The sequence below is a fragment of the Corvus kubaryi genome, unplaced genomic scaffold, assembly GCF_017639235.1.
Source record: "Corvus kubaryi isolate FWS band 111438036 unplaced genomic scaffold, C.kubaryi_AGA036_p1.0 78, whole genome shotgun sequence".
Lineage (NCBI taxonomy): Eukaryota > Metazoa > Chordata > Aves > Passeriformes > Corvidae > Corvus > Corvus kubaryi.
In genome coordinates, this window is record NW_024582065.1 from 8,881,285 (window position 1) to 8,904,248 (window position 22,964).

General features: G+C 45.8%; 2 protein-coding genes across 4 annotated transcripts in view; one reads left to right on the plus strand and one right to left on the minus strand.

Moving 5' to 3' along the window:
* MORN5 (MORN repeat containing 5) lies at positions 1 to 14,670 on the plus strand. Its single transcript, XM_042052421.1, has 6 exons — positions 1 to 87; positions 442 to 589; positions 868 to 979; positions 1,838 to 1,969; positions 13,226 to 13,340; positions 14,563 to 14,670. Exons 1-5 carry the CDS (start codon positions 41 to 43, stop codon positions 13,303 to 13,305), a joined length of 519 nt encoding a protein of 172 aa, XP_041908355.1. The 5' UTR covers positions 1 to 40; the 3' UTR covers positions 13,306 to 13,340; positions 14,563 to 14,670.
* Positions 13,917 to 22,964, minus strand: part of LHX6 (LIM homeobox 6) — a 17,361-nt gene continuing 8,313 nt past the window's right edge. For 2 of the 3 annotated variants that reach the window (XM_042052420.1, XM_042052418.1), the window contains 5 exons: positions 22,022 to 22,122; positions 21,846 to 21,941; positions 20,089 to 20,263; positions 19,437 to 19,540; positions 13,917 to 17,634 (listed from right to left, as the gene is read on the minus strand). In XM_042052420.1, the coding sequence (XP_041908354.1) occupies positions 17,614 to 17,634; positions 19,437 to 19,540; positions 20,089 to 20,263; positions 21,846 to 21,941; positions 22,022 to 22,122 (497 nt within the window). In that variant the 3' untranslated portion in view covers positions 13,917 to 17,613. The remainder of the gene's footprint in view (positions 17,635 to 19,436; positions 19,541 to 20,088; positions 20,264 to 21,845; positions 21,942 to 22,021; positions 22,123 to 22,964) is intronic. The other variant, XM_042052419.1, reaches the window with a different exon arrangement.

A 22,964-nucleotide genomic window follows, 5' to 3' on the forward strand; every position in this document is an offset into this window, starting at 1 on the left:
GCCGTTGCCGCGGTGACCGGGACGCGCCGTCGGGGCCGCCATGGAGCTGGCGGGGGAGCGGTACCTGGGGGGCATCATGCGCGGCAGGTGGGGCCGGGGGGCAACCGGGGACACGGGGGGACCGCGAAAGGGCAGGGGGGGCTCGGGGGAACCGGGGAGCGGGACGGGGTGTGCTGGGGGCACGTGGGAGCGGGGGGTCCGGGAAGAGGCGGGGGGGGGAGCACGGGGACACGGAGGGCCCAGCGGGGTTCGCAGGGGACAAGTGGGACCGGGGGCCCGACGGAGCGAGCAGAGCGGTACCTCCCCGGGAGGGCCGGGGAGTCGCGGGCGTTGCGGGTGGCAGATGGGCCGTGGGGGCACGGTGGGGGGGTGGTGGCTGGTGGGACCCGGGGGGGCGCCGGGGACGCGGGTTTGCCATCACCCAACCCCCATCTCTCCCAGGATGGAAGGATTCGGCTACTACGCGCTGCCGACGGGCACCGAGTACCGGGGCTCGCTGTGGGACGGGATGTTCCACGGGCAGGGCGAGCTGCTGCTCCCCAGCGGCGGCGGGTACCGGGCGCTCTGGGTCCGCGGGGCGCCCACGCAGGTACGGCCGGGGGGCTTCAGCGCGAGGGGCCTCCGCTGGCAGGAGACCCCGCCGCCAGGGAGGCTTTGAGGTGAAATACGTGAATTTCCGAGCCAAGACAGAGTTCGGCCCCTCGGGGTGGGGAGAGGCTGCTGGCGGCCGGGCACCGCAGACAGGATTCCCGACAAAAGCCGAGCGGAGCCGCGCTGGCCCTGCTGGGGCTCTGCCGGTGCAACCTGGCCTTGGCGTTCCGTCCATCCATCATGTTTATTAACTCTGCACTTAAACATGTTTTGCAGGGGAAATTCACTTTTGCAGATGGTCTCGAATACGACGAGGAAAAATGGCATTACTGCGATGGCTACGACAGAAGATTTTATACAGAAATCTGTTCTGGTTTTAAACCGCCAGGTACTAAATTGCGTTTGCGATCCTAAGAGTCTGGAAGGAATTAAACTAACAACTTTGCTTAAGAAAGATTAATTCGGCTACATGAGTAACATGGAGCAGAAATGCTCTGGCTAATTTCATACAACCCTAAGACGCTGCCAGAAGAATGTGGACACCACCTTCCACCAGCACAGCCTGGGATGCAGCACTGCATCCATAGCGGGTCTCTTGGAGTGATGACCCACAGGACAGGGCTTTATTATCTACAGCTTTTGATATCCTGATTAACCCTTTTATACCTTTCACCCTCACTGCACCAGCAGGGTGCTTTTGATACAGAAAAGCTGAGCAAAGGCAATTAGTTTGCATCCAGGACATCAAATGAAGTTTCAAGCATCTGCCCCACGTAGCTTTTTAGTAGGTTTGTGTTCAGTCTATGTTTTTGCTAAAGACTTCTATAATGTTATTGTTTATTGTAGTCAAAAGGTGGATTTACAAGGAAAAAAGTGAGTAAAATCTGTAACATAATACACACAATACATAGAATATTTTAGCGATGACATGGAGTTCTGTGAGGCCAGCAAGTCTCTCCTGGCCCCATTTTGGATTTTAGGGTTGTACTTGTAATGTTAACTTGGTGGGCTGAATCCCAGGTCTGTGAATGAGGAAATCAAAGTGACAGTTTTTTATCACACAATCTTCGTGTGTGCATTTTTCCATTTTCATTTTCCACATCTGCAAAATTGACAAAATGCTTTACAAAATTTATTGTGAAGTAACTATGTTGTTTTTATAGCAAACACCATGGAGATGTATGTTAGTTATCTTGATCAAAGGCATAAATTTTTTAAAAAATCAAACCTTGTTTTTCCCCTTCAGGCATTCCTCAGCTTACAAACCTGGATCCTCCCAAAATAATCCCAGAAGGTTGTTATGACTGTGGGGATGGATTCTATAACCCCAAAACCAGAGTTGTTGTTGACTACAAACACAAGTTTCTGAGAAATGCAGGTATGATTTAACTTCTTCTGCAAGGTAAACTATGAAGAGTTTATTTCTCATATCTTCTAGGTTGCCTGATTAAAGCCAAAATATAAACAACTCCATGACTTGGTTCTATTATCACTGAGGTAAAATATCTTTATTTGTTTTTTCGGTGATTTATGTATCCCCAGAGCTGTACAAATAATATTTTGTAAAATTACAATGAAGTATTCCCAAGCATATATGAATAAATACATTTTATTAGCATTTGGTATGTTAATCTCAGAAAAATCTTCAGTCTCTTCTGTTATGATCTCAAGCAAGGGAGTGGTTGTGAGTGGCACGTCACTGATCCTGAAAGCTGAAAAGCTCCATGTTGTGAACCAGAAAAGTGCTTAAGCATGTGCTTATCTCTACATGTTGGAATAGTCCAGTTTATTAAAATGAGTCTGGGTCTTACCTTCCTGAACAGGAAACCTTCACCTTGGAGAGCTGTATTTGGAGTAGACTCTGGCAAATACATGGATAAGTCCCCAAATTAATAAGCCTTGGGGAAAATTAGTTCTTACCAAGCCAAAAGAGAAACTTTTCAAATTAAAAGTCACAGAATATCCTCAAACAGTTGACATTGGGATAACTCAAAAAATTTAATCTGACCTGAAGAAAACCTAATTTGTGTTCTGGCTATTTAATCTTTGTGTTTATCACCTTTTCAGTGCAGACGTTTTTAAAATGAAACTGATTTCTGAAAGCAACCACCCACCCTGCGTTTTTTTTTTTTTCCTCAAATGTCCAAATTGCAAAACCTCTTTTTTTCTAGAAAACAGAACATTTCATTTTCAGTGTGCTACAGTTTTTGTTGCTTGGAAACTCCATTTTTCAGCAAATTTACTATTTGTTGTAAAAAAATTCTGCTCTACTCTACTTTCAAGAGCTTTTGTGAGTGTGCACTGTGATATTGGAGGAGGGAAGTGGGGGGGGGTTAAATGAATTGGAGATACCATCTGCTATAAAATATACCCTGTGATACATGGCCTGTTTTATAAACGTTGAATAAAAACTGATCTAGATTATTACAAATGGCATCGATCCAAAATACTGGAATGCAGTGGGCCTACTGATGAGGAAGATAAGCAACATGCTTTCCAAAAACACAGGAACCTACACAGATTAGTACAGGAGGGAACGCCTTGGAATTCAATTTATTGTTTTTTAATCTGTTCTTTGAACTCATTGTCCTTTATGACATTTATCTCAAACCCTACAAATTATATCAATCAATATTGGCTCAGCAGCCCGGCACAGCGTGCAGCCTGAGAGAGTCATGGAGATGGGCTTTGTGTGGCCCTTCCAGCCAGAGCCTGGACACAAAGTTAAAGTTGTTGATGTGAGTGTGAAGAAGGAATGTGTCATGTAGGCCAGACCCTTCCTCTCAAGAACATGAACACAATTGAAAAACCCGGCACTTGTTCAACATCAGAGGAACTCTTGCCGCCCCAGGAGAGATGATTCAGGGCACAAGGCCACTGAAGTAAAGAGAAACAAAAAATTAAAAAAACCCCAGCTGTAAGCAGAAGAAACTGAGGAAGAGGCTGAGATGACAGGGAACAGATCCAGAATTACTCCATTATAGGTTGGGCAGGAAAGAGCAGGAAAACCTCCAGGCTTCCAGCCAAGTCTTGAAAGCATCAAAAGCAGATGGTAGGAAGCATTCAGGAAGATCTTACAACAGCTTGACAGGTTTACCAAAATGACACTGTCTTCCTCAGCCCTGGCAGCAGGCTTCAGAATACTCCAGTCCTCACCTTTCACCCTGGCCCTATTATGAAGCAATTCCTAATTGTTTCTGGGCTGTTTGTGGAGGAGAGTGAGGAATCACTGAGCTTTGGCACGGCCTTGCCTCCAGACTGGCAGCATCCAGGTACCGTTCCAGAGAAGAGGAAAGCAGCCGCCATTTGAAACTCCCGAGTTTGCTTCCAGCACTTCTCTGTGGAGATGAGAGGATGTCGAGCACCACAGAGACTCCTGAGGAGTCTGGCAAGCCCTGCACTTCGCTAGCTCGGAGGTCTGATACTCATTTACTCAGAGAGCTCTCGCTGCTAGAGCAGTGCAAAGGCCCATCGTGAAAACATAATCAGGCCCAGGGAATGAGATGACAGCAACAGCTTTGTTATACGTTTTTATCTAGCGAAGTTTTCCAAATTCTCATTACAGCCTCGCAGTTATTACTCCGTCCCTAAACCTCTGTTTCCTTGGGGATGCTCAAATTTCCCTTGATTCTCCATGTGTTCTTCAAGCTTTTCTTTTTTCCAGTATTGCGAAGTACGCAAAATTGAGCACATAAATAAGAATGGGAAGGCTCATTTGTAAGGAGATACGTTGTTTATTTTGAATAGATACTGGGACCAGGCTCCTGTTTCACCAGGAGTATTCCTCTTTTTTTTCCCCCAGAAATAGGACTCCTGGCACCTTTGTAACAGAGTTTGGTCAATAGAAAGATCGGAAGATTTCCCAGTTTTTCAGTGAAAAGTAGAAACTTCAAGATGTTATTTTTTAATGCGAAGCAGGGAGGTACAAGAAGAGTTGTGACAGTCAAGTTTTAGGCCCTCTGAATATCAGAGAAGCCCATAACTTTCAAAAAGCAAATACCATCAAAAATAGGAAATTTTTTATACTGAGATGGAAAAGACCTCAGGAGATTGCCTGGGTCACCTGCCTGTCTTGATGAAAAGCAAAGATATTTCTGATGAAAATTGCCTTGTTTCTCCTGTGGTTTTCCCAGGGATGGGTTAAATAATATAAAACATGCTTTTCCTCTTTTAATATGAGGATTTTTGCTCTACTATTTTCATATTTCTTCTGCAGTCAATATTACCTGGAATATACTTGTACCTCTTACTATAAATCAAAAGACACAGAAAGACACAAAATCTGCCTTTTCACTCAGAGCTCAGTCAGGGAACTGAATTAACAGCAGGATTAGGTCCAGAATACCAGAACAAGTGTCTTATTAAGAGGGGTTTGGTGTTACTGCAGTCCCAAGCCAGCCAGCAATCAGCATTTCTACAAGCCTGAAAGTCTTGTGAAAAGCAGCAGGAAAAATCCTGCTGCTTCAGGAATCATTATAAGCTGAAAAGGTCAAGATTCAAGAACATTATTTTCGTATAGTTTAGAGAAGTCTGGGGTTAGAACGTCTGAGGTTCCTTGGTTGTGAGGCTGGCCTGACTCCCCAGGCAAGGGGGCAAAGCCATTTTAATTCTAAGCCTTAATAATCACAGACTTACAGTTTCCTCATGTTGTTACCTTGGGTTGGAGGCTCTCATGCTTGGTCTGAGAGGACTGAGAAGCACAAATTTTTTGGACAGTCAGCAATGATATGTTCAACCATTTCAGGTTTTCATCCAGCTATGCAAATCCATGAGAGAAATTTCCTACATTTGGACTTTTTTTCCTTACAACTCAGATTTGACTTACACCAAGTGCTTTTTGGGAAACGTAGACTTTGACTTGCCTGAAAAATGTAGTTGAGAAACAGCCATAACCACTCAATAATCGCTCAGGGTAATATTTCTGTACCTACCCTCATGTACCCCAAATACATGCAGATGTTTGCGTGCTCTTTCTCAGAAACTACTGGAGAATTGGGTGTGGGATGAGGACCTGGCAATTTTTCAGGCCTGGAGTATTTCTGGAAAAAAGACAGCAAGTTTAACTTCGAGTCGACTGTGGTGCAGGAAAAAAGATTGACTGCACTGAGGGATCATGCACAGAGCTTTATTCCCTGTTCTTCTTTGAAATTGCCCTTTCTGATGATGGAGGGAGTGGATGAACAGCCTGATTCCAGGCTAGTCCCTAGTCATTGCCTAAGAATGTACGAGTTGTTTTGGCAGATGCCCTGAGCAAGGAGAGGAAAGCCCCAGCAATACACATACAGAGGGAATATGGGATTTTTGTTCGAATGAATTTAGCTTCCCATAGATTTAAATGTCTACTTATAAGGCAGGACCATTTAATCTTTTGTACATTTGTTTCTTTTTTATTTGACTTAAGATACTGAATTTAGATGAGGTTTAGTTCCTACATATTGAAACTCTTAAAAGCTCTTCAAATAATTGTTCTTTGGATACTTGTTAAGCTAAAGAAATCAGTTTTGATCGGCAGTAAAAGTTCATGCTATTTTAAGTGCAATGCTATAGCTATTTTCTGTTGTATATTTAATCATTTTGAATTATATGTCATGTAAAAGATTTTAGCTCTGGGGCATTTGCCAGATGGCTGATTCTGCATTTCACACAACAAAAGAAATAATGTTTGTGTAAAGCTCTTAAAAATAGTTGGTAATCAGTATATTCTACAACGAATAGGATCCAGACCTGTTTGGAAAAAAACCCCAGCTTTTGCAGAAATTAATTTAGAGGATTTGGTCTCTACCTCTGGGCTCTGAATAAAACAAATTGTGTCTATTGTTTGCTGATTTTGTAACATTTAACAAGTTAACGGGATTGTAAATTTTACTCATTTTTATGTTAAATGCCATTTATTGCAATCCATTGATCTTTTTCTCTTTACTTTGGCTGACAAACTTATTTCTGAAAGCAGGGTTGTAAAGCAGAGAGCCAACACTGCTCTCCGTTTACACAAGTAGAGCATACGAATGTGAGTAGCCCTTTGCTTTTCTTGCTACAGCTGGAGTGCTTGTCCTTTTTACTGCTAATTCCTCTTTCTGGCATCTTTGATTCATGTTCCTCCAAAATACCACTGCAAAAAATATTTTCTCTCTCTGCCTTGGCACTCAGCTTCTTCTCTTTGCCCACAAGGCTCTACAGAGCTACCTACAAATTCACCTCCTGGTCTTATCTCCTCCATCTCCCACATACTTTTTTCCCTTGCATCTAGTCCCAGGATATAGGTTTTTAGCCACATTCATACAATTCCAGTATTCTGGTACTTGCTTTCCAGACTCTGGGGTAGTCAGAAGCTTTGAAAAGTATTACATCCAGAAGCAGGTCAGAAATTGTATTATAACTCTTTGATCTGGATCTCCAAGTGCCACTTATCTACCTCTTCCTATTTTTTAGTTAGATAGCTTTTGTTCTGATGTCAGAGCTCTGGATCTAAATACCCAATGCTTAACAGATAATTTAGTTGAGGAGCCAAATCTCAGCAGGAGGAGAGGCAGAACCCTGGCAAGATCACACTGGGACTGCTGAGTGGGCAAGGCAAATGGCTGAGCAGTGAAGGTGGCAGGGGGAAATTGAGTCTGCTTCGTTTAAAATGAAGATCCCAGACTCCTATGAGAAGTTGGGGGTGTTTTCTTACCCTTCTTTTTTTTTTTTCTTACTTTACCCTAAACACTTCTTAAAATGTTGGACCAATTTTCCTACCCGTCATATGCTCTTTTCATATCTTTTTATATAGAAATGTGTTAAGATCAGGCACATTTTGGATGCCATTGCAAAATTCATACATATGTCTTTCACAGTGTCAAAGTCTGCTCAGGTGACAGACAGAGATACTTGGAGACTTCTCATCTGAGCAACCAAGAATATTTTTAGATTAAATTTGGATTATATGTTTTAATCTAAAACGTCCTCCATTCAGCAAAATAGATTACGAACCGAGATAATTTATATTCCAGACTAAAGCCAGCAATGATAATATTAATATTTGCATCATGATGTAAGTTACTATGGTAATTTCAGTAGCTATAGCTTTTGCAGATATATTGTTCCTTCTGGTTTCCTGGTCTTATCTTTTTGAAAACTGTGGAAGTTTCAGTTCCAAAGAGTGGCATGCCAAGAATAACACCTTTGTTTGGGTGCTAACCATCCTATTGTAAATCCATTAAATAGGTTACACACGAGTCCTATAGGCACTTACATTCAATATACAGTTCATGTGAAAACAAGTTTTACAAGAGATGGAAAGTTCATTTGGGGGCCATTTTGGAATGACAGTAATTAAAAGAGAATGGAAGGGTGAGAATTTGTGGGTGGAAGCAAAGGTTAATTGAGAACACATTTTCTGTTTTCTTGCCAGCCTTGACGTTGGTGGGGTCAGGTGCAGTAAGGAAAGGGGTGGTAGGGACCCGGAGGGAGCAGTGGAAATGGAAGGGGTGTGCCAGGCAGAACCCATGGCTGAGATGCTATCACATGTCACTGTGATTGTGCAGTGGGAGAACACGATAAACTGCGATAAACTGCGCTGCGGGTGCTGGGAGGAGTCAGGGATGTGAAAGAATTCAGTGATATTGTTGTTTACAATGGGCTGCATGTGCTTGGCCCTCTGCAAACAGAGAGGAAGCCCAGCTGCTGCTCAAGGATGGTGTGTTGTAAACACACCCTTCCAAAGCATGGGCACGGAAAGCTGAGCAGGGCTGGGCCTCCGGCCGTGCCAGGGCTCTGAGCACTCCCTGGCCTGGTGAGGGCACATCCCAGGGACACCGACTGACTCCCCTCGTCGCTCACACGGGCTCTAACAGAGCACACAAAGGGATGACACCCACTCACATCTGGTCCCACCTTGCTCTTGGGCAGGGGAGGGAGCCACGGATCTGAATTTCAGAGTGCACCAGGCCTCCAGCGTAGAGACAGCATCTAAGACACCAGGAACACATACAGCTGCAAAGACCTGGCATGCTCAGACAAGGTTTTAAAGGTGAGCAATGTAGGTTTTTCCCTGTTTAAGCCACTGAGTATTCTGATTTCAACACAACTTCTCGGTGGTTTCCTGGGAAAGCAATAGTTAAGAGAAGCCTCCATGACAATAGTGCCTGTGCTGACAGTCTCAGCTCTGTGCCATGGCAGGCACCTAAGCATGCAGAGTCCTCAGAAGTCTCTCACAGCTGAGGTTTCCATAAGCAACCCAGAAACACGATAGTTAGAAGCAAATAATTCTAAACTTTGCAATATGCATTTAATATAGGAAGATTAAACGCACCTAAATTACAGTGTGTTTTCATGTCATCCCTTGAAAGCACCCTGAAGCAAGGCCACCCTGAATTTTCAGCTGTTTCTAATCCCAGATGAGAGATAAATCTGGAGCATGGTATTTGGGGAAATCTCTTCTGCCACTGCTTTTAGCCTGAACATTGGAAAGGAGGCAAGTGGTTTCATTTTGCAGAGAGCAGAAATCCACTGATTTAAGTGGGCTGCAGTTTGAGCTCACTGTGGAATACAACTAACAGCAGTTGCGACACCTGTGTGACTTTGCTGACATTTGGAACTTCCCCTAAAGCCCCCCAAAACAAGGCAGAGACTTGCCAAGCAATATTTGGTGAGAAGAACCAATTTTGAGATGGGCTACTTACAGGAACACATTACAACCAACAGCTTTAGCTGGGTCTTATTTACCTAAAGAGACCCTCCAGACTGACCTGTTGGCTGTGTGGACAGTGTCCAACAGGAGATCAGGAGCACTTGCACCCCTGGTTAATCACCTATTGTGGGCAGATGCTGTTTCTGGGGGCCAGTCGTGCAGGTGCCTGCCGGGGTTGGCTCCATGTGCCTCTGCCTGCTGAATGAAAACAGCCTGAATTAATCACAAAAAATAACAGAGAAGCTGTCCCAGTGTGGGCTGGCTGAGGATCTCACCCACGGTATTCAAGATATATTTAGTGGGTGCTAGAATCTGATCTCATTTTTGATTGAGACACAAGGAAATAATTCAAGAGCTCATCCATTACAATCTTTTGCTGTCTCAGTTTCAAGATTCCAATAATATGTCATGATAATAATGATTATATTTCACTGACTTGGGAAGAAATAACTGGGTAACATTTACTAACTGCACAGGGATACACCAGATTGCAGTGAAATGCTCAGACAAAGCTTTTTTCCTTTACCTTCAAATACCAGCATGGTTAGTCCTCTTTCAGCAAAGTCTGTTCCATCACTGTTTATTCTACTGAGGAAAATCTAAAAAAATGGATAAACTTTTAAAGATGAATATGCTGACACAAAATTCAGCACACCACACCAAGAGCCCCATTCCACCTAATTGTGCACAGGGTGATAATTTAGCACTGATTTAAGAGTTTGTATTTTTTTCAAATCTTTTTTAAAAGGAAAATTACTTCTGAAGGTGAAGATGTGCTTAGACAATCATATTAACATATTCAAACAATTGCAATTTGCAAAATAGTAATTACAACTCACTATCTGGTAGCATTAATCAAACTTCAAGGTTTAATTCCATTTTAAATATTGATGAAATGTGATTCTCCAATCTAACCCTGGTGTTGCAGGGTTATGGAAGCAGCCAGTGACAGAAAAAGAGGAACATGTAGTTAACAAGCAGCTGCCACAAAGAAGGATCGGCATCTGTGATTTAAATTGTTAGCTGCACAGTCAGGTAGAGTGTAAAAAGGGTAGTCAAGAGGCTGTTAAGTCCATTGCAGCCAATTACTAACAATCAGGGAGGAGCTTTAAGACTTGTTCAGTACAATAAACCCAGTTTGTCTTGTTTCAGGGGTTACTACTGAAGAGGTTGCAGCTGCACTGATTCAAATAGCCCTAAAACTACAGTAATTATCAACCAGTCTTCTTTAGTGTAGCAAAAGTATGTTTTACCATAGCTTAACTCTTTACATTCTAATATTTCCCTGCCTCCTCTCCCATAGCCAGCCCTGGAGCCATTCTCATCTCTGGGCTGTGGTTCTTCTTCCTATCCTGGATCAATTATTTCATTTCCCGTTACCTGGACCACGGACCAGTTGTACATCACACTGGGTTGGATGGCAGTTCTAGGGATTTACTTTATGTTGAGTCATTACATCTATTTTTCCTTTTCATACATGAAGCTGAAATTCACATTGCTCGTTCAGTTTTTACATCTGGTTAAAGTATGTGCAGGTTAAGCAGGGCTTATGGACATGTATTTAATTTGCACGGGCTCAGATCACTGCATGAACCAAGACATTTTGGAATCAGTCTGGCAGGGCTAAGATCCGTGGAGTGACTTGTCCTGGGTGCTTTCCTAGGAGACCAGGAAATCCCAGAGTGCAGAAGGAAACAATCTGGGCAAACCAAGGGTATGTTGGAAACCTGTGAAGCCAAGTTACATCTGCCTTTCTTTGTGCTTACACCCTTGATACTCAGCTGAGTGAGTGCTGTCAAAGGCTCAGACAGACTCAGGCTGGTTATTTCTAGTGCTCAGGTGAGCCAGGTGTGCCCAGCTACCAGCCAAACGTGGTGATACACAGCATCTCTAAGTTTTCTTATTCCTTCACCATGACACAAATAGACAAAAGTTTCCTTTTCATGCAGTTATTACAAGCTCAGATAAACTATTTTTTTTGGTTAAGGCAATTCCAGCTAAAGCCACAGAGCCACACAGACTGGACAACATCTGTCACAGGCTCACATCTGCAACACCTAGAGCATAGAACAAAAGCCAGCACATTGATCATGGCTTGGATGTTGTTTTTAAGAAAGCTTAAGGACCACATTTGCATTCCTGGTGCAGCCCTCAGTGGAATCTGCCCGTGAGGATTGCGTGGTCTTTAAGCAAGACTCAGTGCTCATGTTTTTAATTTCCCTTTTAGCATATTTTTTCAGCATCTATTTTCTCCTACTTTATACCCATATTAGAAATGTGCCATTAACGGGGTATGTTGTAATGGATCTATGAATCTATAAGGAATAAAAAAGAGACCAGTGAAACACAGAAAGAGCTGAATTTAACTATTCTATCCAAATTATGAACATTTTGCAGTCATTAAAGCAAGCACCTTGGCACGTGCTTTCCTGCCTCCACCAGGATTCTTTTCCTGCCTCCACCAGGATGCTTTCCTCCTTTCACCAGGATGCTTTCTGCCCTCACCAGGATGCCAGCAGAGCTGTGTGTGAGCATGTGAGCAGCACGTTATGGGTGTGTGCCCGACTCACTCAGCCAGCAATGAAAGAAAAAAGGAAAGACAAAGCTGACTTGATTCACGAGCCACCACAGTCAATGGGATTAACCCCCAGGCTTGAGGACTTGTGCATCAGAATTTGTCACATACCCCTCCGGGAACTTCTGAGCTTAACACTTCATTCCCAGGACCTTCTGCCTTTTGCATTTCAAATGCTCCTCTGTCGCTTTAACATAAAGGTACAACTCCACAATCAAAAGATCTCCATGAAAATTTGACTCCTAAAGAAGTAACATGCTTCTTTCTCCGTTTTTTCTGACCTGCCTAAGCAGAGTGCTCAGCAGTGTGAATAAATGGGACCGTGATGGTCGCAGCACCGGGGTTACACCCCCTCAGCTCCGTCCTCCTCCCAGTCATCTGTTCTTTTACGTAACAAGGGCTGCCACAAATCCTCAAAATTAAGATTTTTACGCACATCACAAGCAGCTAATATGAATTTGTTAAGACAGTGGTAAACACAAGAAGCAGCTTGAATATATTTCATTTATATTTAAAAAATTACAGGTATTGTTTTAAGTAATACTTCAGTGTTTTTTTCCAAGGCTTTTTGAAGTTTGTTTTTCCTGGTTTACTACACAGATCTCTTTTCTCCTACACAAACACAAAAGAAAAGGCTACAGAACAGTTTTTGGAGACAAGACTATTTAAATCCCTGAAATTAAGAAGCCACAACTTAACATCCACCAAGCTATTTTTTTTGTAAATCATGCACAAAATTACTATTCAAACTTTGCTGGTCAGGTTTTTTTCCTACATTGTCTTTGCTTTTATTTTCTTTCCACACTGTCATTATGCTCTCAGGATAAATACGACAGACATGAATGCTAACAAGGGACTCAGGAGTTGGTCTAAAATATCTCTCAGCCACTACATCAGCTTATCAATACCTGCCACAACATACATCTCAAAAACAGCATGGAAAGAAAAGCTGGAAGACGAGAACCTGGGATTTTACTAGAAATTTTTCTTTACCTTCACTTTTCATAAACCAACAAGGAACACAGCCAGAGTATTTAAAAAATGCCTCTCTTAATTTCTGATTGTTTCAACATTTCTCCTCCATATTTTGCCCAAAAAGACAAAATATAAAATCTGTACATGTAAATCTTGTAGTTCACCCAAGCTATGCTTATCAAACAGATGAATAATCAGTCCTTGCCACAGATCCAGTATCTCCTGCCTTGACAAATTCCCACACAACAGCACACGATCTTTTAAACAAACAAAAAAAATGTGTTCTAAGAAATGCCAATGGCTAAAAAATGGATTTATTTTTCAAAGGAAAAATGGCTTGTTTGAGCTGGACCCCAGGGATGCAAAGAGCAGATCTGACATGGGGATATTTAACATTCTCTTTCTCTCCCTTTCAGACAATGATGAGCATGAATGGATCCTTCGGACCTGCCGGAAAGCCTGGGATATAACAACTGAGCACAAACCGAAACCATAAAACAGTTTTTCCTAGACAATATTCCAGCAAAGCAGGTAATCTGATTCACAATAAGCGCAATTTGTCCTCGTGGATTTGTCTCACCCGTTCCCTCGACAGGAATATAATCTTTCTGTCATCTTTGTCAGCACAAACAAAAATGGAAATAATCATTTAATCAGTCATGCTGAGCAAAAGCCACGGCAAAAAAGCCGACTGTACTCACAATAATATTCCTGAGAGGTGTGCAGTGTAGTATGTATAAACATTATTAAGCCTGAAAACAATTTGTTAAAAAGAGTGCCTCAGATTCGGTGTTGAAGTCATTCAAATCCATCTTAATCAACATTATTTTCCCAGATTTTAGTTAGCTGTCCTGGTGAATTCCTTTCCTCTCTTTTTGCTCAGTACTTTGATATTGATTGATCATTGTAATAATGTACACCAGAGGTATTCTTTAATGACTGGTTTGCTAACTAGGAAATTATATCCATTTACTACGAACGTTTGTTGAACTCTCCTGAAGCCAGAGTTTAACAAAATAATAAAAGGGGAAAACTGGGTGGGTTGCTGCTTGATTAGTAAGCCAGAAAGTATTTAAAAATAAAATAAAATGGAATTACATCATTTTCTGGATGTAAGTGCCAGCACTTCTACTTGCATTAACTTTATTTATTACACAAATAAGACATTTACAAAGCACAACATTAAAAGTATGTAACAAAACAGACATTGGTTTTACAAAAAGTGCTTACAATTTTGTTTTACTTTTTTAAAATAAATATTAGTCTTGACTGTCCACTCATTCAGAGAAAAAATTTTTTAACCATTGTAGCCAAGACATGCAGAATTGCAACATGCTACAACAAAATGATTGGCAGATGAAATAAAACTGGTGTTTAGTTGGCATCCTACAGATAAATCACTGATAGTAGTGCAGGATTGGTTCCCACTCCCCGTCCCAATGAGTGAGTTGTGTAAGCACCTTTAGCTCGGGCATTGGGTTAACCAGCATGAGCCAGAAAAAATCACTGGTGATAAAACCTTAAACCATCCCACTTCCAGAGCTGAGCCCTGTTAGTTACCTTGTTAAACTGGAGTGAAGAGCCTTTCGCTGGCTGTCTTCAGTGGATTCTGTCTGCAAAAGGGTTTGTAAATAGCAACTGGAAAAGTTTAGTGCGTGGAGTCTGCATTGCTGCACCAGAACCCATCTGGCAATTACTGAATAAACTAAGAAAATGAGAATGACTTTAATTTTATTTTTTTTTTAATCCACAGACAGGAGATGAATGCAAATGACCTGAGATAAGGTTTGGTTCAGTGGCAACAGTCAGTGTGAAATATGTTGTGAAACAATGTATTGAATAAATTAGAAGATTTCTTACATTCTTGGTACAGTTGAGTATTTTCCATACACATAATTAGCTCTAAAACTGCACAAGCTGAATTGCTTCCAGTTTTTGCAAACAATTTGGGCTTAATATAAACAGAGCCTGATTTCTGAATTAGCAAAGCTGCTCCTGGCTACTTATGGGGGGAAGTGCCCCGAGCACAGTCTGTGGTGAGCCCACGTCCCTGGAGAGAAACACCTACATTCCCTCAGCCCCTGCCTTGCACTCCGGCCCTGCCGTGGTATCAGTTACAAACCCTTGGGCATCCAGGACATTTCACAAGTGGGGTTTTTCTGATCAAGTTGGTATTTAGCAGATACATATTTCATAGTTTCCCTTTCATTGTATTGCCATGACAGAAGAGAGAAACACATCAAACCCTTTTCTCCCTCAACAGAACAGTTGTGGCAATCTCAGAGACTGTGGGATGTCAGGGCAAGTTACCGCCTGAAGTCTCTCCTTCAGTCTTAAATGAAAAAACTATCCATTCTTTTATGGCACTAATTCCACAACTAAATGGTCATTAGGATGTGCAAGCACAAATGGAGAAAAAAGTCAGGCCCCAGTGACCCCCCCCGGCCCCCACGAGCATCTCAAGGCTGGCACATGGACACAGCAACCGCCTCAACCTGTGATGACAAACAGTCACCAACAGCCAGCCAAGGGAACACCCATCTTTCCCTCATTGCTATGGACAAGGACAAAAAGGACTGCACCTGGTGCAACTGGAGCAACTGGTGACTGTCCCCTCCCTGAGGGGACGCCTCTGCAGCGATGGCTCCAGCCAGGTCAGGCGTGCAGGAGCGCCTTGTCACCGGTCACACTCTGGAAATGGTCACACACATCGGGAGGTGACAATAAGATTTTGTGGACTTAATTCCCCTCTCTTAATTCCCCTCTCTCCTTTCAAATGTCATTTTAAATTGGGAATTGAGCTGCTGGCTGCAATTAGACAGATACTGGCCCAACTGTCCAAGGTAGTACCATCACTCTCTTAATATATGTACACACACACAGAACAATGTGTGTGTGTGTGTGTGTGTGTGTATTTGTTCCAACCAATATCAATGTGTGCTTGTACTCAGTTACTTCTCAAACCAAGAGATCTCGGTGGCCACCTCAGCAGACGTCCCCATCTCCTCCCGCCATTTCTGGAGCGCTCCTCGTGGTTTAGCTGGAGCCATGTGTCTGGCTGCTGGTGTCACACGGAGTTCAGGGACACGGGCAGGAGAAGGCCCCCCACGTGTGCAATAGGGGCTGGCCAGAGCAGAGCGATGGCTGCCCACCCGGCCCATGTCGGGATTGATCCAGGATCTCCCAGAGAGGAAAACACAGTTCCAATTAAAAACAAGTTATGTAACAGATGGATTCCCATCTCCTGCTCCTCGGACATGGTTCAGTCATATCCCTCACTAGCTGTGGCTCAGGGTAGGCTTTCACATTCTTGGAAGAGCGGCCTCACAGACACTTCACAGCAGGACAGGCCCATGTGCTTGCGTGGAGAGAGGTTTTGTTACAGACCTGCTCTTGGCTCGGTGCAAACTGAGAAGGGCTGGCAGAAGTCACTTGTTTACTTTTCGTTATTACCATCAATGAAGGATCATTTTAGAGTCCTTTTCCTGTCTTAGGGCCAGACTGCTGAGCACTTCCTTTGCTGTTGCCGTGAGCCCAGCAGTTCTCCTGGGATGCACCCTCATCCCAGGGCCTGGCAGGACCGACAGCCGTACCCCAGCAAGGGAGAACAGGAGGGCAGAGGGAATCAGAGCGATGCTGCCAAAGGAAGATGCCATCCCCTTGCTGTCCACTTGGCTAGCGACTGTTCCCGCTGGCCTTACTGTGGTTTTCACCTTTTTAACTGGTCTCCAGTTTCTACCCAACTCTTTCCACTGACTGAACTCGAGTCCACAGCAGGGCAGAACATTTCTACACCTTTATGGGCACCTTCCAGTGAGCGTTTCCCAGTCCCAGAGTATGGATTGTCTGAGAGTTTTCTGTAGGTACATTCTGAAATCACCCATTTGTGATCCAATATGACTCCAAGGAAATAAAGTAGCTTGTTAATAAAGAACAAGAGTAAAAAACTTTAAAAAAAAAAAAGATTTGGCAGATGGCTGTGAGAGGAGAGAGATATTCAGTGTTCTAAGAACAAGTCAGCAATCAAAAACTTCAGGGTGCTAAACCTGGCTCTGCCACCAACCCTCATGGTTCCTCTCAGTTTCGGACATCTCTGCTTCCCCTCCTATAAAACCGGGGGGAAAAACACTAAGATTTACTTACCTTTGAGTGATCAAAGGACATGTGATTCTAAAGCACTTTGAGGAGGAAGAAAAACTGCCTATTTCCAGCTGGCATCATGTTTTCCACTCAGTGGAGTCTCAGCTACCTGCGAGTTTCCTTCAGGAAGGTCTGTCTATGTATCAAGTTGCTGAGCCAAAAAGCCAATTTCAGATTTCACACGTGCGAGTGGAAAGAAGGAGGGATGTCCAGGAACTGCTTCACTGGTGCAAAAAGAGAATCAGGCCAAACCACATAAATTCCTCCTTCCTTTGTGCTCAGAGGTGATCATCGACCCCCCTGAGACTCAGCGTGTTCTGGGTTGTTCATATTCCCATGGGTTTGGGAGCAAGACTTGCAAGCACAGTAGAGTCACCAGTTTTGACTGTGTCTGGCACTGCCTTGGAGAGACTCACGGTCATTCTACAAGTCCACAAGAAACAAGTGTAAAATGTAACTCTGCACTCAACACACACATACACAGAGTGTCGCTGGAGAAATCAGAGCGGACGCGAGGTGCTGGTCAATGGAAAGAACTGAGAGTGCTGGATCTGAGCTTCTCCCGCGGGACTGGTGGCAGCTGCCGTGGGCTGGGCGCTGTGTCAGCGGCTGAGGGGCAGTGGTGCTGGTAGGGCCATGGACAGGTGAGGAAGAGTCCGCGCAGTCAGTACTGAAAGAGGATGACCTGGGGGAAAAACGGGAGCGTCAGCGGCTTCCAGAGACAGAGCCCTCGCGGTGGTGATGTGCTTGCAGGGAGCAGCAGAACACACACGGGCTCTGCTGTGGCAGCCACTTCCTCGTCGGAAATCCCTCTCTGGAAGCACTGTCTGCCCGGGAGCTGCCAGCCCTGCCCAGGGAAGGAGCCGCTGGGGCCGCACTGAGTTCCCCAGGTGGGAGGTAACGGGACTGTGGCAGAGGTGCACCACAGCTTCACTGTGAAACCAAGCAAAACCGGGCAGCACACCAAAACCAGCACTTCACTCATCTGTTCCGTGATACAGCAGCTACCAAGGAAGACAAAGACCACGACCAGCAGCCCTGACTGTCCACCTCACTCACTCACTGATCAGCACAGGCTCCCCAAAACACTGCACATCGCTGCTCTGCAGGTACAGCCCCTTCCCCTGCAGGGTCAGGGGGAGCAGCCGCTGAGCTCAGTTCTCACCAGCCACTGCACTGGGCACCCCAAGACGAGGGTGGGGGGTGCTCCCCACGCAGAGGGAAGCACACACTCAGCATTTAAATAGTTTTCCCAGGATCTCAGCTATCTCAGCTATTAAAAATTTTTGAATGTGGGGGAAAAAAAAGCTACTTCAGTTTTAAGGAATTCAACATGCAAGTGATTGTTTAGAAAAGGAGCTGGTTGGGGGGAAGCTCCGTGTCCTGAGAACCCTGTTCTGCAACAGCTGTGAGGCAGTAATTGCATTTAAATCAGGAGCTGCTTGCTGCAGTGAAGCTTCTCTAACAACAGCACCAGGACTGTATAATATTTTGTGAAAACTCTGCAGCTTGCTGGGCAGATATGAAAAAATGGTAGAATTTAGACTGAAAAAATAACTTTGCTGGGTCCCTGCTTATGCCCATTGAAACATAGCTCAATAAGCTGCTGCACTGAGTAGAGAGAGATCTGAAAAGAGAGGTGCTGAGAACCTCTAACAGTGAAGACAAAAGCTAAAACCACTGAGAGTTGCCAAAGGCTCAGTGTTCTCAGAGGTGCTGAGAACCTCTAACAGTGAAGACAAAAGCTAAAACCACTAAGAGTTGCCAAAGGCTCAGTGTTCCCTGAAAAGGAAGCCACTGAAACTGGGGTCCTAAATAAAATCTTCCAAGCATGTTTGAGAAATCTTGCCCCCGATAAGCCATGTGTTAGAACAGATACTGTAAGTGCTGAACAGAAAAATATCAACATTCAGTATTGTCTCCTGGCCAGACATTGTGAAATAACATTCCTACTTCAGATACTGTAACAGCCAGTTGTTGTTTTTTTGTTTTTTTTTTTTAAGCAATACTGCAATCCACAAGAAATTAATCTTTTTTGTTAACTCGTGGAAAACTGGGAAGTTAGTGCATGCTGGAGCTCTCCCCTGCTCCGTTGTTGACAGCCAGTTGCTGTTCACACTGACAACACATGCAGGTGCCTGAGGAACGGAGCAGGACAGAGCCCAGGGCACACAGGAAGGGGAAACCAGGGAGGATTCAGGCAGGAGGGTGTGAGAGCCTTCCGTGGATGCAGGCGCACAGTCCCAGCACGTCACAACAACGAGGGGTGTCTAGTGAAAAACAAAGTGATGCCATTTTGACCAACAGTGGGTACATCAACCTAAGGGCCCCCAAAACTAAGGAAAGACACATGGGTGGGTGGCAGCTGCCAGAGGTCATGGAGAGGCAGTGATGCTGACAGGAGACAGCGGTGGCAATGATGTTACACACAGATCTCTGCTACAGGGGAGGGTAGTCCCCGCAGCCTGGAAGAGGGACTACATTTACCTTCTCACCCCTATTAGATAGTGGTCCTTCCATGTCTGCTTTGAGGTGCACTGGTGGAGCAGTGTAGGGAAGTCTACAGTGCACTTGTCCACACTGTACCTGACCTGTGGATGAGAAGAGGCTTCAGCCTCTGTTACTACAAACAACACACGCCCTCCATCCGGCACGGCCAGGCTTCCACCGGGACACGCGGGGAGCAGGAGGTGCCCGGCGGGTCAGGCAGAGGCACAGCAGGAGCCCTCATGGGCAAGGGAGGGGAGAAGCCTCACAAGAGCCACAGAGCCAAACCTCTGTCCAGGCATGACCAAAGCTGCCCCTCACTCACAAATCATTCACTGGCACCGGGAACTGTCAGGGAAAGCAACTCTGCTGTTCTGAGCAGGAAGGAGACCACTGACCACCGAGCCCCACGGGGCACGCTCACACCTCTTCCCCATGACACAGAGAGCGCAAGAGGGCCAAGGACCAGTCAGGTAAAACCCAAGCACTGACTTTCCTGGGGGCGAGGTAATCCCAAAGGCAAAGTTAATCAGACACAAGGAGCAGGAGCAGCATGGGCACCAGCCCTGCACCCTTAGCACAAGGAGGGTTTTGCCACCGCCTCTCCCGGGCGCTGCCCCCGCCCTGCCGCGGCCCCGCCACCGCCTCTTACTTTCGATGTATCCGTGCAGCGTCACCATCCGGGCCCGCTCCGGGCTGCTGAAGGGCGAGTAGTGAATGTCGTCGGACAGCGAGGAGGGGATGCGGGACGGGGGCGCTCCCGAGGGCGGCACCGTGTGCTGCGGGGTGTGTTTTTTATGGCGGGCTCTGCAGTTTTGAAACCAAACCTGGAACAAAAGCAGCGAACGCTGTGACAGCTGAGAGACGATTGGGTTGGAGTGTGGTCCTTCGCCAGGGTCCTTGGATGGGGGTCTCTTCGAAGTGTTTATGAAAACTGAATAAAATAGAGAAATCTGCACTTCACCAGCTTCCACAGGTTTGTTTTACACTCAGCAGAGCGAGAGGAAAGTTGTGTATGCAAAGCTTTGTCCCTGCACAGCTTCCCTACAAATGATGGCAGCACCTTTCAAGGTCTTATTTAAATTTTAATCTGTAGCCCCAGCTCACCTGGCCTAAAAGCACAGCTGAGATCGGTTGGGACACTTGAGCACTGGCAAAGAGAGAAACAAGAGCAGACAAAAACGAGTAGGAGCTTAAACTAGGATAAGTTGTGACTTTAAGAATGATGCAAACAATATTGTTTCAATCACTTGTGGTTTATCATATTCAAAAACCCCATCAGCAGAACATTAAAGCTGAGGAAGGAGGGTACTGTGGTGGGATACAGCCATAGTCTGTGTGAGCAGCAGGTATGAGATCTCTGATCAAATCTCACTGCTTTTAATTAAAGGAGTAGTTAAGGAATTACATCCTAGAGTTAAAACATGCATGGAAGTGGGGTTTTATGCTAAAGAGGTGATCTGTTTCTTATGCTCTTATGCTCTAATTTTTGAAAGATAGCTGGGACTAAAAACTTTCTCCAGGACTGAATGAAGATCAGCTCTCCAAGGCAGAGCACACTGGACCACAGAGAAGGAAACAGTCGTAAGCATTTGACAAATTGTTTCCTGTTTGAAGCGCCTTTAAAAAATATCCACATAAAAAATCACCCAGTGTGCAGCCTGCTTGATCTTTAGCTAAATGGAGAATCTCAACAACAGAGGCTCGAGCCAGATTTTCACACACAAAATTTAAATGTGTCATTGGCGAAACAGTCTTGGATGAAAGCTTAAAGAAATTTATTTTAATCACTCGTGTTTTTATTGTATGCAGAAAGTATGTGAGCAGAACATTAAAGTGATGAGTACAAATGTCACCAAGAGGTAAAGCTGGGCTGTCTGTGAGCTGGGAGTTGCAGAGGGGACATTTCTCTGTCCCTACTGCACCACTCGCCCTCCCCTCCCAGCTCAGGTGCGGGGACTTCCCTGTCACTGTGTCCCCTGGGGCTGCAAAACCCTTTTTTCTTTAAGCTTCTCAATCCCAATGCTTCCTGACGCTGGTGAACCTTGCCTGCTCGTGGCAGGGCCGGCTGCCGGGGAAGCTCCCACACTCCGTGTCAGCGGCTGGGACAGAGCACAGCGCTCCAGGACCCCGTACAAACGGCAGCTTTCCCACCCAGAGATTTATTGCAAATTGCTGGGGCTGTTGGGGCTTTGATTCATTGCATCATAAGAGGGAAAAACAAATAGAAAACCCACGAGCGAGACAGAGAAAGAATGGTGCTGGCATCGAATGGTGCTGGCATCGCTGTGGGAGCAGAGGAGCCGCTGGGTGCTGCATGGCCAGGGGTGAGGAGCCACGGGGCTGTGAGCCCTGTCTGGTGCCAGCCTTCAGATGCCCCCTCCCTGCCCTGCCCATCCCTGCCCTCACCTGAATGACCCTCCGGCTCAGCCCCGTCATGTCCGCCAGCTTCTGAAGCGTTTGTGCGTCGGGGTTGTTGTCCTGAGCAAACTGTGCCTGCATGACCTGTGGAGAGAGGAGAGAGGGGCTCAGGGTGAGGCTGGGGAGCCACGGCCCCTCCCAGCCCCCCGGCCCTCCTGCCCGACCTGCAGCTGCTCGGCGGTGAAGGAGGTGCGGGCTCGCTTGGCTGGCTTCGGCTGGCTGTCCTGCTCCGAGGGCACGGCCCCTTCCAGCGTGATCCCATTGCCTACAGGAGAGAAGCCCTATGAGCCACAGGTCAGAAACCCACCTGCCCCCCTGCCCCCTCTGCGTGCGGCAGCTGCTCATCTGGGGGACACCACACCTGGTGGCATCACAGTGTGGGACACCCACAGCATCCCTTGCTGCAGTGGGAGCAGGAAGAGTGGAGCCAGCACTGCCACTCAGGAGCTGCCCTGGGCTGCTGAGCCCCTCCACACACAGGGAAGGAGAAGCCACCATTCCCCAGGGGTTTACTGTTGAATTAAGAAAAATGCAGCAAGTGGTGGAAGCCACAGGGAATAAGGAGAGACAGGAGCAGGAAAAGGGTCAAGGTAGTGTGTGAGGGCAAGCACTGATGTCCCACTGGCCTTGACTCACAGTCACCACTTGGCCACATCCTCCAGGGAGCAGCTCAGAAGGGACCCCGTCTCTTCCAGGCTCACCAACATCCATCACTCCTGCCCCTCGCTGCTCCCTGTGACCCTGTTTTCCCTCGTGGGCACAGCCTCCATCAGTCCTTTCATTTGCTCAGAGCATTTCAGTGGGCTCTTTGCTCCTTTCCCCAGCCCCAAATCGTCCCAGCACCTGACCTCCTCTTCCTCCTGCATCCCAGAGCAGCAGCAGGAGCAGCACCATCCCCACGGCCTTGGGGTGGCCACGCTCTGAGCAGCAGCCACACCAAGGGGGACCCTCCAGGGGGGCACTGACCTCCCCCTTGCCCAGCACGGTGTCGGGGCAAGCCCAGCCGTGCTCACGCTGCTGTGCAGCCTCCAGGGACAGCGTCCAGATCCCTCGCTCCTCACTGGGGCCCTGCTGCAGCCCTGGCTGCTCTGGGCAGTGTAGGTGAAG